General features: G+C 38.5%; 1 protein-coding gene across 4 annotated transcripts in view; it reads left to right on the forward strand.

Moving 5' to 3' along the window:
* The window catches only part of LCLAT1 (lysocardiolipin acyltransferase 1), a 122,936-nt gene that overhangs the window by 42,289 nt on the left and 63,616 nt on the right, over positions 1–17,031 (forward strand). For 2 of the 4 annotated variants that reach the window (XM_074817742.1, XM_074817740.1), the window contains 2 exons: positions 2,141–2,339; positions 16,189–16,335. In XM_074817742.1, the coding sequence (XP_074673843.1) occupies positions 2,141–2,339; positions 16,189–16,335 (346 nt within the window). Of the gene's footprint in view, positions 1–2,140; positions 2,340–7,806; positions 7,927–16,188; positions 16,336–17,031 lie in introns of those variants that run through there. The other 2 variants (XM_074817744.1, XM_074817743.1) reach the window with 2 other exon arrangements.

The following is a 17,031-nucleotide window of genomic DNA, read 5'->3' on the forward strand; positions in this document are numbered from 1 at the left end:
TCAAAAAGATTTTGCACTCGACCTTTTCGAGTCTCAGACCTTGTCTGCATTTGTTTTCTGTCCTCACACTTACTCCATTCTTAGTGAGGAGAAGCAGGTACTTGGGTTTGTGTCTACAAACAATAAACTAATGTTGCATAGGTTGGACTCTCAGCAGGGAGGCTCTGACCCTGACCTCTGTGATGTAAGAAACTTCAACCTTCCTCACTCCTCTGTCATGTATTATTCCTTTCTAGCAGAGTCAGTAGGATGGGACAGTGAGAGGGGTCTTAACTGTTTCAGTTTAGTTTGGCTTATACTAACATTAGGGTATGTAGAACGGGACATCTGTTCATTATTATGTTTAACTAGGTGTTAAATATGTAATAAGATTCTTATTAAACTATCAAAAAAAGCTTTTCTCCTGAAAAGAAGACAACTGTTTACCATTTTGAGCTATACGACCTGTTCTGCCTTTGCAGTGGTCCACAGCTACTCTTGATCGCAGCACCTTTGCCAGGATTATAGTGAGCTAAGTTATTAATAATATTAATATTTGACACATACAATGCTTGTCATTCTGAGATCTCAAGCCATTTACGATTGTGAGAATGTCATTTCAGTTTTACAGGTGTCTTAAACTGAGAAATTTGTGTTCTTTGAGGTTCTATGGCACAGGGGTGGCACAAATATGAACAGAACAGAAAGTTGTTTTACTTCCTAGAGCTCTGTTTAAATCCCCAGACTTTGCTCCTTTTCTATATTTTTCTGGAGGAAGAATGGGGAAGAAAAGGCAAGGAGGACATTTGAAGTGCTTCTATTTTCTTATGTTGAGGCCAAATGTTAAGTTTATTCCTCTAGAAGTCCAATCTTGTTTCGGTGGTTTCTTTTGCTGTGTTAAGTGGGTTGGCCTGTGTCCTACCAGCGGCCCTGACCTTAGGGCAAGTCGTACCTCTAGGCAATATCTGTTGTTTGCCTCTGTATCTTGGATTTTGTACCTTTCCACCATGTTTCCACTAGTCATTGAAAAGGTTGCAAGGGACTAGCATTCAGTCATCCATATTTTTGAATTACTTGCTTGGTCCTGGTCTTTTGCAGTAACCAACCATCACTCCACCATACGCTTCCCTGCATGATTTGGGAATGGTTATGGGTCAGAAACCATTTTCAATGGGCAATTTGGATATGGTGTGCACATGGCCAGAGCATGCTGTTGGGCTCTGATGTTACATACCACTAGTCTAGTTATACATTTATGATCTAACTGTCCAGGTTATGAAACCAAGCTCTCTTAAACTTACTGTGTAGCTATTGCCTGCTTTTTCCTTTTGATAAACCACCGACCTGTGTTTTACAACTTGACCCTTCAGAGCCACATATAGTGGGTAAAGCAAGAAATATGTTTTATATGTGTATTTCTAGCATCACTGGCCGTTTAGGCAAAATGGAGAAAGTTGTTTGCCCAGCCTCTTGTTTGTGCTCTTCCAAGTTTGAGGCTTATTCCATGCTTTGGGATGGCACTTTGTAGATGACTGTGTATCAGCATTTGATGGGCAATGCTTTTTGCTAATTGTGGGATGGAGGCTCAGGCTTCAGGGTAACACTGTAGAGCTGTACAGACCTAGGTCTACATCACTGTACTGTGTTCAAGCTTGTTTGGGATTTTTCTCTCTCAGCTGCTCTTTCTGCCATTAAGTTCTAGCCATTTTTGCAGGTGGAAGTCCACTACAACTATGTTGACCATTGGGACCCAAGCAGAAAGGAATGCAGCTTCTGATGCCTTCCTAGCCCTGATAGTATTGAGCGGTAGATTATTTGTGCAGCCAGTCTCTCCTTAGATTACCTACCAAGTTATAATCCATACTGATTCCCTACTTTTATTCCTACATGATAGTATTCTGGGAAAAACAGGGAAAAGTAAGTTTAATATTGGATATTGTAAAAGAGTGCTTTTAAGAAGTGCTCTTTAATTGTTTCCTCTTCTGTTGAACAGCTGACTGTTACTGTGGAAAAGCTGGCTGCTTTCTTAGAAAACAGTCAGAAGTTTGTTTACCAGTGATAATGTGAGTGAATAAGTGAAATGATAAATTAATTTTTGTTGCTAATGGGCTGATGCTTTTCTTCTGGGAGTAAACCCATAATATTGAGATATTATTTCTAGGCCTTGCTGGAAATGGTGTTTGGTGCCAAGGTGGTTGTCACTGGTGATGGATTTGTTCCTGGAGAAAGGAGTGTCATTATCATGAACCATCGCACACGAATGGACTGGATGTTCCTGTGGAACTGCCTGCTGCGATACAGCTACCTCAGACTTGAAAAAATCTGTCTCAAATCCAGTCTCAAAAGCATTCCGGGATTTGGTAGGTCACTAAACCCTTTAATTTGAAAGGAACATGTGTTTAAATTTTGCCCAGCACTGTCCATACCCTGTTAAATGACCTTGGTTTAAATTCTATTCCAGTATTTTTAAAAAAAACCCTGTGTAAAATATGTGGCATATTGAGTGATTAAACCGTAAATCTCACAGAGAACGCCTGGACTACATGCTTAAACATTTCTTTTTAAAGATACTACATGTGCTGCTGTTGCTTATAGGTAAAAATATTTCTGCTTTATGTACTGAAAGCATTTTTCAAAATGATGAAAAAAGATTTTAGGAGTCTTTTCAAAGTCTCTTTCAACACTTTGGTTTTGGTGCTGTTTCACCCCACATTGCAAATGCTCTCATCAGGCTTCTTTTTTCATTATCCAATTTATACTATTGAGAAGATTAAAAAAAAAAGAAAAGAAAAAGCCCAGTAGGCAATTGCAAAGTTGATGGTTCATTTTAATAACTGTAGTTTTAAATTGAACGTGGTTATGCAGAATATGCTGTACAGGATATGAAATAATCAGTATTAATAGTGATGTAGGCTGGAAACGGATCTGAGTTGCACATTCTCAGAGAAATCATTTCAGATTGGCCAAAAATTGTTGCACAAATGGTTTCTGAATAAATAGGCAGACTTATCTGAAATAAAAGCATCTTTTTGCATTTTATTTATCTCTTTGATTTATTTGCTGTTTTATACAAAACCAGGTTGGGCAGGATATGCGTCAACTTTATGATGTTGAAAGAGTAACCTTATTTATGTTTCCCTTTGTCAGGCCATTTATCTGAACAGATAATTTTGGCAGGATTCCATACAGAGGAACTCTCATACCGTTGCACTATTATTGTGTTCACTTGCTGGGTCTTTAGTCTAGGTAACATACTCTTTTCCCTAATAGTCAAACGTTAAGGTCAGTTTTACTTGACAGAAGACATCTCTTTTAACGTTACAGAAAATGAGAAAATACATATTTAGATAAATGTTTTATCTTCATAATGCAGCAGAGGTGTTTTGAAATCTCGGAATCGGCTGCAAATGCAACTTTTTAAAGCAATGATGGAAGATGGAATCAGGAGTATAGTCTGAAAGATTCATAGGTTTATCTCTTCAAAAGTAGCATTTATTTTTTTTGTAACAAAACATTTATGTATGCTTGTTAATGCCGTTAATAAAATTGAAAGGTCAGCTCCAGAAGCTTGGATGCTATGTTATGCTTGGCAAAATTTGGTTCCTGAAAGGGTATTGGGAGTTGTTTAGAGATTGATTTTTCTTTTTTTAAATTTTTTTCCCAATTCTCAGTTCTGTGCATAAACTGAGCACATCTAATACATCTGAGTAGGCTCAGGCAGATGGAGCTGTGGCAGATCAATGTTAGCAGACCATGATGCCGTCCTTGTTCATAGTCTGCCATAGTAGCTTGAGCCACTAATGAAATTCTGGGCTCGTATTCCACTTTGTGGGCTGTGATGGTAGAGGTGGCACAGGCAGACATTTACTCCTGTTGTTTGCATTACAGGATGACAATTTCTGGAAGTAGATTGGGTGCCTGGGTCTGTAATGTTATAAACCACTGTTTATATGTCAGATCTCTAAGCACCCTCCACAATATATCAGCTTTGAGTACTTTGATTGCAATGTTGTGAATTTTAATAACACAACAGTATTTAAAAAATAAGCTACTCACAGGGACCCAGATGAACTACATCCTTCACTCAAGCCTTAATTTGATAATCTAAAATCATAAATGTTCAGCTTCTATTCTACCATAGTATATCTGAAAAGAGGCCTTAGAAATATGTGTCTTCATGTTCAGTCAGTCTGTGTTTTGGGTGGCAGATTCATGCAAAAATAAAGTATTCTGTATAGCCACATAGTTAGGGAAGAGTTGGAAAGTGAGAATCTTGCATGAAATGAAGATTGACTGAAAAGCTTTCATCATGAATCTGTATGAAGTTTGGCGGTGCAGTGATAGAGCAGAAAATGGTGTCCAGAGTGGACAATCCTGAATCTCATCAGTAAGAGTAGAATTTCTCCTGCTTATCTTTAATGGCCTTGCTGTGTTATGTGATAGACTTCTAACAGGTGTTTGTCAGGTTTTGTTTTTGTTAAACTGTGTCCGATGGTTTCAGATAAAAGTTTTGTTTATTTTATGAGCTTGTAACGGCAAGAAGATAACTTGAAATCCACTGGACAGTTCCAGTACACTGCAGCTTTAGTTGATACTTTAGATGGTGATCATTTAAGGTATAATATTTGTGGCAATTAGAACAGATACTTTCATAATGTCTTTCATCTCTTTATTTATATGAATTAGTTGTAGAGAGTCAAAAGTCCAGGATTACGGAGGTATTGATATATTGGCTAAATAACTTCTAATAAATCTTTAACTTTGAGAAATAGCTCAATGAATATTGTTTTCAGAGCAACTTTTTCTGATCTCTCAAAGGATTTTTTTACAAGCATTTCATGTAAAATTATGCGTAAAATGAGGTTTATAATGCAACCCTTTAATTTTCATGTTGCTGAAAATGTGAGTATTAAGCATTGCTCCTTTGTTGTTATAAGTACTATCCCAGTTGAGGTGTAAAAATAGGTCTATGACAGGTTATACTGATCCAAGTGGTATATATGGTAGGTGAAGGGCAAAGCTTGGAATGCAAATAGATCCAGAGCCCTTGTTGCCCCCTTTGTAGGTTAAAAGTGTAAAGGTATCGGATTTAATGAGTCTGTGTTAAAGCAGGCAGTTATTTTCTAGTTAGTTATAATTAAAATCAGAGGAGTCAGTATTTCAAGGAGAAGTACTGAGTCACTTATCTAGTTCTTAAGTTATTAATTCTTTGCATTCCAGTGTATGAAAAAACTTTAAATTGATTAAAGGTGAGCCTTAAAAAAAGAAGCCCAAAGAAAAACAGATGGTCCTTTGTTCCTGGAGCTGTAGCTTTGGCTTGATAAATTGTGCGCAGTAAAGTTTTCAAAACGAGGTATTACATTTCAGTAATCTCAATTTCAGAAACATTCTTGTAGCGTTTCAGTACAACTTGCCAAAGCTGGCATCTCGAGGGAGCACTACTCTGCTGTTAGCTGTTGCTGCAGTTTCTCATCTGACATCATCAGAAACTACTGACACATTCTGCAGTGTCAGTTTTCAAGGAGAGTTTCTAATGGCATTGACAGTTTCCTATGTAGTCTGACAAGATAGGACTTCTACAGTACTTGTAATTGATACATACAACTTATATTCTCATCTATTCTCAATTAATAAGGAACAGCATTGGAAGTGATACAGATTAGGATGCCGTTGTGTTCAGCGTGTACTGTGGAATACATACTGTTCGAGTGGGTAGAAAGGAACATAGACACTAGTGTCAGATGACCAGATAATCACTGGAAGTTAGTTGCATCCTTTTAATTTTTTATCTTAATAGGTTCATTTGTAAAAGTCTTCTTGTGATACAAACCAGTAAGCCTTCACTGGAAATAGAGATGTATTTTAATGACGGATGATTTGCATGTGTTTGTTGTTTCAGATAGTATTTTAATTATTGGCGGGTTTGCAGTAATATTTGGATTTTAGTGGTTAAAAGTCCCTCAACATCTACATGAAAAATAAATTAAAATTTGGGTTTAATTTGAGGACAAAAATTGAGGAGATAAATTTTTGGAAAAATGAGAGAGAGTAACTACAGAAGGGGCTACTGTCAGTCTATGGCTGCTACGTGAAAATATTCATCCTGGTTTTGCTTAATGCAGGTGGAGAAGATAAATAACACTGTAATTCATTGTACAAATGTAAAGTATGCAGGTGCTGCAGGCACCATTGATGTGACCATCAATGTGACTTACCATTGTTAAGAAGACTCATGGAGACTGCTAAAGCAGGGAGTTACAGCTGGAGTGGTTTGGGGCAGGAACAGGTTAGGAAAGGACAAGGCGATAAAGGAAAAAGGAGAATAAGCAAAGCAGGCAAACCTGGAGTAGTTAGGAGCAGAGATAACTGGGTAACTGTCCAGATCTTCATCTCTGTATTCAAGTTATTCTGTGGCTAACATTGCTCTTGAATGTAGGAGCTTTTTAGTTGTTTTTCACTTGTCCGGTCATTCATGTGTTGTAGCTCTCAAAGGCTCGAGTTAGGTTTGGCCTTTGTGTTAAGTGCCAGGGGAAAGTAAAAAAAATTACTTGTGCTCTATTTCAGCACTGGGCTTAGCCCCACCAATCTTTTACTGCATGTCAGTTGATCCATTATAGCTGTCCATGTGTGCGAGCTTTGCCTGAAGCAAATTCAAAGTAATTTGAGTCATCTTAGTTTTCAGTGAAGCAGGGCAAACAACCCAAATTATCCTGCCTTTGCCACGGGCTAAGAGCACGCACACCGACAGCTATGATGGATCAGCTACCATGAAGTAAAATATTGGTGTCGCTAAACCTAGGAAATTTTAGCACTTAACTCAATTGGAGTATCGTTAAAGCAGCACGCTGCAGGGAATCTGTACGCATTTTTATTGCCATGGAAGTGTTTGTGCTGCCACTGCTACTTCCGTAGGTAGGAATATAAATACTTCAGCATAAAGCGTCTTTGTTCAGGTTACAGCTAGATTTGCGTTCAAATTCTTATCAATAGAGCATATTGGTTTAAAAAATGAAAAGTGTAACCTACTGAACTTTCTAGTATAGTTCATATCTGAAGTATCTTTGTTATGTTAAAATAGACTGAAATGAGATTTTTGAGGAGCTATGACATTTTGTCTTCTAGCAATTCAATTATGAGCTGCCAGACTTAATTACCTTAGAGCTGTTATCCTACGTGATTTTTAAAATAGAGGTTGAAAAGTATTCTCTCTAATGGAAAGCACAATTGTTATTCTAACAGTTGTTCATGGTGAAGACAGATACGCAAGACTCTCTTGAGGAAGTTGTAAGTGTGAGGGAAAGATTATACTTTGAAGCAAAAATGCAGCTTAATTGTCTTTAACTCTACATGCGTTTTTTTTGTGGGGAAGAAAAGATTTAGGTGCCTGTTTCCCAACTGGCTCTTGTTTTTGTTCGATAATCCAGGAAAGACATAATAGGAATATTTTTGGATGAATACCACAGAAATTCGCCCAACTCTGTCAGGGGAAAAAGAATATTAGCCTATATTCCATTTAAACTTTCTTTATCCTTTCTGTATAATAAGGACTCCAGCCTCTCTGCCCCCTTTGCTTCTCTAAAACGTACATCAAAGAGTCTGAGAGTGCAAGGCAAGAAACTCCCACCTTTATGAGACCGCAACGCAGAGATGCAACCAGAGACATTAATTAGGGCCTCTTCCACCGCCTTGTTAGGCAGCTAGTCTCCCGTCCTTTTTCTGCTCTTTACTTTCATGGGCCCCCCATAAGGAAATGGAGCATCTGAAGAGGATGCAGGTCTACCAAAAAGGTATTGAACTGTAATATCTCTCACCATTTCTGACTTGCAGTAAAGATGACACATCCATAGGAGAGACTCGCACTGTACCCTGCTACTTGACACCGTTTCCCACAGCATTCTCCTGGTGAAACTGGCTGCTCGTGGCTTGGATGGGCACACGCTTCACTGGGTAAAAAACTGGCTGGATGGCCGGGCCCAAAGAGTTGTGGTGAACAGAGTTAAATCCGGTTGGCGGCCGGTCACAAGTGGTGTCCCCCAGGGCTCAGTTTTGGGGCCACTCCTGTTTAACATCTTTATTGATGATCTAGACGAGGAGATCGAGTGCACTGTCAGTAAGTTTGCAGACGACACCAAGTTGGGTGGGAGTGTTGATCTGCTCGAGGGTAGGGAGGCTCTGCAGAGAGACCTGGACAGGCTGGAGCGATGGGCTAAGGCCAACTGTAGGAGTTTCAATAAGGCCAAATGCCGGGTGCTGCCCTTGGGCCACAACAACCCCCAGCAGTGCTACAGGCTTGGGGAGGAGTGGCTGGAGAGCTGCCAGTCAGAGAGGGACCTGGGGGTGTTGATTGACAGCTGGCTGAACATGAGCCAGCAGTGTGCCCAGGTGGCCAAGAAGGCCAATGGTATCCTGGCTTGCATCAGAAATAGCGTGGCCAGCAGGGACAGGGAAGGGATCTTACCCCTGTACTCGGCACTGGTGAGGCCGCACCTCGATGACTGTGTTCAGTTTTGGGCCCCTCACTACAAAAAGGACATTGAATGACTCGAGCGTGTCCAGAGAAGGGCAACGAAGCTGGTGAAGGGTCTGGAGCACATGTCGTACGAGGAGTGGCTGAGGGAACTGGGGTTGTTTAGTCTGGAGAAGAGGAGGCTGAGGGGAGACCTCATTGCCCTCTACAGCTACCTGAAAGGAGGGTGTGGAGAGCTGGGGATGAGTCTCCTTAACCAAGTAAGTGATAGGACAAGAGGGAATGGCCTCAAATTGCACCAGGGAAGGTTTAGACTGGATATTAGGAAGCATTTCTTTACAGAATGGGTGGTTAGGTGTTGGAATGGGCTGCCCAGGGAGGTGGTGGAGTCCCCATCCCTGGAGGTGTTTAACGTTGACTTAGCGCTTAGAGATATGGTGTAGTTGGGAACTCTTGGTGTTAGGTCAATGGTTGGACTGGATGATCTTCTAGGTCTTTTCCAACCTAGACAATTCTGTGATTCTGTGATTTTCAGATGCATTTCTTTAGGTCTTTTCACGTCCCCACGATCTAACAGCCAGACGTTTTTAATTTGCCATCTTTGGAGATTCTAGAATGACGTGGGGCTTTTCTCCAGATACGTATTGGGCAAGACTCATCTTTTTTAATACTTAGGTTTTCATGCACTGTTTCACTGTATTGATTGTATTTTAAAAATGCATTAGAAAAAGCAATTTTCCAGCCATCGTAGAGATTTAAGGCTTTGCTTTATTTTGCTCTAGTTTTGAGCAATGTGATGTTGTTCTGACTTTACATAGTACATCAAATCAAATTTGAAGTGTTATTTTAAGATGGATATTGTAACTGAATAGGTTTAATGTTCCTTAACGGCATTTATAGCATTTTAACGCAAAGACTTTGTATAAGTAACACTAATACAATGGTAGAGTTAGTCATCTGATTGTCCATATTCTATAAAAATGTCATAATTTAGGAAATAGAATGAGTATTTGAGTATGAAGTGTCCAAATAGCATCTTTCTGATCCACAATTAAGGGATTAAATATTGATAGAATACTTTCCAAGCGCATGGTATACCTCTGTCTGGGTGCTTTTATATACATATATATCCTGCTAGTACTGTAATGATTTCTTTCCTACATACTTTCACACTTTTTTTGTGTGTGTATTGGCCGAGACACACCAATTCTTCAATGGAATATCCTTTCTAGCAGGTTTCACAGTTAAATTTTCATAGCTAAGACAGACACCACTGTATCTGACTAGCTTTTTGACAACATTAGTTTTGCCCTTACAAGGAAACCTTGTACTGTAAACATTGTTTGAAGAAGCTTCTAATTACATTATAAATAAACAATAAACTAAAGCAGAGGGTTCTATTGGCACATCCTGTATTCTCCCATAAGAGAATGAAGCAGGGCAAAGGAAATAGAGAAAGTGTTAGTATTTGAATGTGACTTAAATAAATATAAAATTTAGAATATTTTGGTACTGAAACAAATGCATGGGAAATCAAAGGTGAAACTGATTAGAGCAAAACCAGAACATTTTTTTTTTTCAATTACCTTAAAATTCTGTGTTTATAACATTGCTGTTTGTTCACTTAAGTTGTTTTAGTAAGAAAAAAGGTTTAGGCTTCACATACATTGGAAGAGATGATATGCTGTCCAAGTAAATATATATATGTGGTATACACATGTATGAAATGTGTAGTCTGAACATAAACTGAACACGACCATAAAAATAATTTCAAAACAGATGTAGATTAAAGTAATGTTGGGCATCTGATAGGGCAAGGCAATAGCAAAAGCATATTGGTGTTTAGATACCTTACAAATTGATTGAATCAAGCGACTAAATAGACTGAATCAGATGTTTCACTATAAGATTAGGAGTGCTACTCTGAATCTATATTTGTGAATACTATCTCTTAGCTAGTTTTAGTAATTTTCTCAAAGAATTTACCAAATCAGATGGTAGTTGTTCAATTCATTATATTCCTATTGACTACGTTATTGGAAATGAGCATGGTTTAAAAAAAACTTACCAGGAGCCGAGATTATGCTTTACAAGATGATTTCAAGAAGCATTTATTTATTTTTCTAGTTTGTGCATTCAAACAATTACATTAAATTTAAAAAATCCTTTCATTTTCTTTGGGTTATGAGACATAAAACTAGGGGAAAAAAAACCAGTAAAATGACTGATTCTAATTGAATTTGCAGAAATCTGTTTAGCAGTCTATACTGATGAAAACTTAACAGCGTGTATGTGTATATATAGTAACTTTAAGACCTGGCTTCCTGTATGATTTTTGATGTGCTAACATCAATACCTACAGATCTTTGAAATAAGGAACATTCAGAATTGCGTGGTTGTTGCTTTGTGGATATTTTATGCAGCAAAACACTTGGAATAACAAACTGTTAATGGACCCAAATGTTTGTATACAGTGGGATCATGTGCTTCTAAGTGATTTCCCTTATTAAGCCTAGATGTTTGGTTCCCTGTTGCCTCAAAAGCCCTGATCAGGCCCAGACCCCTGTTGAATATAGGCACACTGAATAATGGTTTTATTTTTGACCGAGGTAATACTGTGAAAAAACAGTGAGTAATGCAGTGGAAGAAAAGAGGAAGGATGAGTGAATATAATAATGAAATCCCACAGTTAGGCCTTCTACTTTCCTGCTCATTTCTATAGTTTTGAATCTTTTATTGAATTTGTTTGCATGGGAGTTTAGTATTATTAGCTGTTCTGTTACATCATTGCTGTAGGAAATACATAGATATAGTTTCCCTGATGTGTGTTGGTTTGCTTTCAATATCAGCCATAATACTGCTCTTATGGAGACATGACATTTTGGGGGATATCTAATTTCTGGGATACTTAAGGACACGTACATAAAATTGTGATACAAAACCAAAGACCTTTTTTTTTTTTTGTTTTTTTTGGTTTTGCACAGCTCTCCTCTTTCTCTTTTGTTCATTGCCACCACCATCCCTAGTATCTACTTACTCCCGAAGTATCTTTGCAATGAAAACACACTTAAGAAACTTCAGCTTCAAGTGTTATTTTCTTTTAAAGGATTTTGGGGTGGGGAAAATAGAAGTGCAGGGTGTTAGAATTTAAAAAGCTTTATACTTGGCAGCTAGCATTTTTAATACAGTGTTGCAAATTCTCAACCTGCATAAGCTATAATTTGCTTTATCCCCAAGGCAGTAAGGAAATTTGTGTATGCAGCGCATTTCTCTAGTTCAATAGCAGGCTTTCCTTTTTGTGTAAGTGTAATTTTTTTTTGGTGTAGAATTATGTCCTGATAGAATACATATCATTAGTGTGTATGTGTTACTTGAGATTTGAAGCTGCCTTTTTTAATTTTTCAACTCTGAAAAGCTGACCTAAAAGGTCAGTGTGGCTAGCTACTCTACCAGTAAGTTACTGCGCCGCTGTTCCGCAATTTTGAACAAGCGCTGTGCAGTGTGATGCTTTTTGTATGCTTTTCCAAGCAATGCTAGGTATCCGAAATGCTCCAACAAAACGAGTATTTTAGCAAAGAAATGGAGTTGCATTGTTATGAGTTCCTTAGCTTCACTGTTTCTCTGCCATGTTTTTGTAATCAATGATTACTCAAGAATCTGCAAATCAAAAGGCAAGCGTTTTTCCCCAGTCAAGTAAATGCTGCCTTTGCTAAGAAAATTCCTGTTGCCCAGGAGCTTTTAGACAACCAAAACCACTGTGCCAAAAGAACAAAATAAAGTTACTTTTGTTTAACAATGTGTGACCTAAACTTAACAATAATAAACTGAACAGTGTGTCTTACTGCAAACTGTACATGAGAAGGTACTTCCTTCTGCTGCCTATTCATAAATCTTGCTGATTAGCAAAACCTTTCATTTTGCCCAACTCTTTACTGAATTCCTCCCGTTTCTCTGTGCATTCCCATTTGGATCCCACACCGTGCCTTGGACTTGCTACATGGTGTTTTTCCAGCAGCACAGTGCAGACACACTGTGGAATGGAAATCAAAGCGAGAGCTGCTTTTGCTTTGAACAAAGGCATGCATCTGCAAGCCTCTGCTGGCTTTCCTCTCTCACTTGAATCAGGTGGGATGGTGAGACATGTAAACACTGGGCATTCTCCCCCACTGGTGCGTGGACCAGGGTTTTGGTTGAAGGCAGCAATTCATGGTTTTGTTGCCTTTCACTGGAGGCCTTAAAGCTTGAGCAAATGTGGAAGATTTTTCCACTTTTATAGATGGTAAAGTAGTTTGGCACAGTGTGCTGTGCTGGGGTAAGTGGGGAGGAAAAACCTGGGACCTTTACTGTTAGTCATATGACTGTTAGGTAATCTGCTCTTATTTGAGTAGTCAAGACTGTTTTATCTGATTAGATATACACTTAAAAATAGAAAAATTCTTCCAGAGCACTGGATGTTATCTATTGGAAAGGTTAGAAAATCAAACTTGTTTATTTTAAAAACTGGATGCCTCCCAACTCCCTTCCCTCTCTTTCTTTCTTCCTCCTCCCTGACACCCTGCTGTCCTTACATCACTGCCTCTGTTTAATTTTGTATAGCCAGTATGTGACACCACTGCTTAGGACAAGAATGGGAAACTTCTGCACTATATCCTCTGCTTTAAGGCAGTTTAGTCAGGTAAAATACAAGTCCCCCAAGTAGCAGCTTTCTTAGTAGCTAAAGGTGTTTATAATTTGATGTTCACAGTGCTGTTAAAGAGCGATTGTTAGAAAGAGTTTATATGTAACTTTCCTTATAATTTAAAGCCTTGTGCTGCATGAAGAAAAGTACGGTAGAGGGTAGGATCTGGCAGTGAGGCTTTTTTCATGCTCCCCTCCGTTATGGACCAAAATCACTCTTCGTAAGGAGCTGCTGACCTGGGAAAGTATCAACAGGCTTCCCAAGCAAGCATTTATTTTGCTTCTTCTTTCCCTTCTTTCTGCCTATGGACTCTGCTGCAATGAGAACACAAGGACTGAAAAATTTAGGGCTGATGTGTGATACCACACAATAAAATGGTTTAGCACAGTACAGGTTTTGCATAAACTAATGTAGACACTGTGTGTAGGGTACATAAAACATACAAAAGGTCTGGGCTGAGAGGTAAAAATGATTGGAAAACACCAAAACCACAGCACAACTTTCCTAATCTCTTTGTACTTTTCTACTCTGTCCCATGGAGCATCTACATTCTCAGAGTTGTAAATGGTATGATACAAGGCATCTCTCTGCTTAGAGAGCTTTTTTTCCTTTGCTGTGTCCATTTTTATGAATTCAATTTCAGATGAGGTATCATAGAATGTCTCAGGCTGGAAGGGGACCCATAAGGATCATCAAGTCCAACTGCCTGCTCCTTGCAGGACTACATAAAACTAAACTATATGACTAAGAGCATCCAGACACTTCTTGAACGCTGACAGGATTGGTGCTGTGACCACTAGCCTGTTCCAGTGACCAACCACCCTGTCAGTTAAGAACCTTTTCCACTGTCCAGTCTGAAGGTTCCCCTGATGCAGTTTCATACCATCATCTCCATGTATCTTCTAGAGGAACCAAATGCTTTGGCATTATTTAGTATTTGGTATGAAAAGATATCCTCTTAATATAACACAATGACAAGTGTGAAAATGAAGCCCTGATTAGTTCAATTTAAGATACTGGTTTTGCACCCTTGTAGTGAAATGTATTGTGGCAGTAGGAGATGATTAAATACCGGAAGAAAGCATAGTTAAATTATGTAAGTTTTTTTCAGTTACTTTAAAATTGACCTTTTATTTTTTTCCTGCAAATGATCTGTTTAAATGTGGATTGCCTCTGTTAATGAAGCTGTACTGATACTTCTTGACACTGCAGATATGGGAATGTGGTATGTGCATAAATACACATAAAATGTTGTGGTCAAAGTTTAGTTTTGTTTAGAGAGGGTTTTTAACAAGTGCAAATTTGAAAAGATTTGCTGAGACTGCATTCAGGGCGTTTCTTTTCTTCATATAACCACTTCCAGTGTTCAGTTATCTGGATGTCATTCATTATCTGAATATCTGAGACTCGTTAGGTCCAGATTGCAGAAGGCATGTTAGTTATGCATGCTCCATCTGTTTAGTTGATTTAAAAATAAACAGTATCTACCCCATGCTACAGGTTACAAATCTTTTAAGAATACAATTAACGTTCCTAACCAATACAGAAGAGATTATGCAGCTTGGTTAATGCATTATCCAGGCTGACCGATTTATGCAGTTCATTTAAAAATTGGTGACTTTAAGTGATTTTCTAGCATATTCTTGTAAGATATTGCCACAAGCAGAATAGAAAGGGTTCCCTGTAAAGAAGAGTTGAAATAAAGTGCAAGAATAGCATGCTGTAAGTCACCAGCAAAGGAAAAACAGACTTTGAGAACTGTGGTGAGCAAAGAGGAGAATGGGAAGTTGTGATGTTTTCTTTTTGATGTGGCATATCTATCTGCAGGTTTTCTGTTGAGATACAAGCTAGCCAAGTACAGTGGTAAGGCAATGTCATGCTCCTCTGAGCCCTGCTTAAGGGAGTATCAGAGGCACGCAGTGGAACTGGAGCCCTGCTTTTTCATCCTGCTGTCTGAACTTGTGGACAGAACTACTATTATGTGATATACTATTATGTGATATAATTGTGCCAAAAAAGCCAAGAATGTTTATTGAAGATAATGACGTGTGACCCCTGAGCTGCAGGCTCAGCAGTTTTATTTACTTAACTGTGTGACATTGTCAGTTTAATGTCAGGCTGTAAAACTGCACAGTTGTCTTGTGTATTAATACAAGCAAATGGATATACATCAGATTTTTCTGTAATCAAGTATAAAGAACAACTTGTATTTTCTTCTATTAGTAAGGAAAATTATAAGAAGGTATATGTAATAAAGCCCTTGAAGCAATAGATATTTTCTGCACAATGCACATGGTTAACATGCACTACTAAGGGCAACTATGTCTGTATAATGCAGCTTTCTTCTATCCTGCAGTGCATTGCTGAGATGTTTGTCTGTAGGGGCAGCACCTTCCATTGAGCAAATCAGTGTTGCAGAGATTAAGGATTTCATAGTGAGGGCCACCTCACAGAATCATAGAATCGTTTAAGTTGGAAAAGACCTTTAAGACCGAGTCCAACCATAAACTGGACACTGCCAAGTCCACCTTTAAACCATGTCCCTAATTGCCACATCTACATGTCTGTTGAATACCTCCAGGGACTGTGACTCCACCACTTCCCTGGGCAGCCTGTTCCAATGCTTGATAACCCTTTCAGTGAAGAAATTTTTCTTAATATCCAACTAAACCTTCCCTGGTGCAGCTTGAGGCCTTTTCCTCTTGTCCTATCACTTTTTTCTTGGGAAAAGAGATCGACACCCACCTTACTACAACCTCCTTTCATGACAGCATTGACTCTATTCTTGGTCTCTGGAAAGCTCTTCTAACTCTGGTAACTTGAGTTCTGCAAAACTGTAGCCATTCCAAATTTATTTAAATTTTTTATTTAGATTATTCATTCTTTTGCTTCCTATCCAAAACTCCTTTTACAAGGTAATTAAGTGCTCTTAATCAGAGGTGGGAGCAGGTAGGCAGCAAATAAAATGTTCTGTTTAACACAATTTATAAAATATTTTTGAATAATAGACACTGTGGAAGTATCAGAGTGAAATGTTACTAAAAATGTATTTTTTAAACTTTAGGCTGGGCAATGCAGGTTGCTGCCTTTGTTTTCATTCAGAGAAAGTGGGAAGATGACAAGAGTCACTTTGAAAAAATGCTGGATTATTTCTGTGACATTCATGAACCACTACAACTCCTCATCTTTCCGGAAGGAACTGATCTCACAGGTAGGCTGAAGATTTACACTTGTCACCTTCTCATGGAATGTTCAGCGTGGAAATTCTTTGCTGTTTATGGAAATAGTTAAAAAAAGTTCAAGGCAGGAGCAAGACTGGGTTCTCATGGGCAGTAGAAGTTACAGTTTAATGATCATACGTGCTGCTTCATTTGAGGCACAAACGTAGTTCCACTGAGAGGCTTTGCCAGTCTTCCTAAAATAACTGTTACATTTCAAAGCATCTGATGATTGAAATGGCTTTGTATTGGTCAGTACTGTATGTACACTGCATTAGCAAAAGTGGACTTCGAAACCTGGAATAAATCACTTGCATGTTCCCATTTTCCATATTACTGGGGCAAACAGGGCAAAATCATTTCAGACCTATGGAAGAGTGATTGAAGAGGAGAAATAATGATTCTATTAGATTTCTTGACTAATGTTTTAAGAGGAAAAAATGAAGATACTTGTTCCTTAGGCCATGTAAGCAGTCTGTATCTGCCTCTCTAAGAAAAATACCTCCCTAAAATAAATGTTGACGTTATCATAAGAGTAAATTTAACGAGTTAGATCCTGTAGCATTAATCCTTAATAAAATATCTACCTTAATATAGGTATCTTCTGGCATCAGTAGCAAGCTGCTAACCAGTGTTGAAGATTACTCCATTGCCAATAAAAGAAAACATTATATGAATGTTCTCTGGTG

This window comes from Strix aluco, chromosome 3 (genome assembly GCF_031877795.1).
Source record: "Strix aluco isolate bStrAlu1 chromosome 3, bStrAlu1.hap1, whole genome shotgun sequence".
NCBI classification, from domain to species: domain Eukaryota; kingdom Metazoa; phylum Chordata; class Aves; order Strigiformes; family Strigidae; genus Strix; species Strix aluco.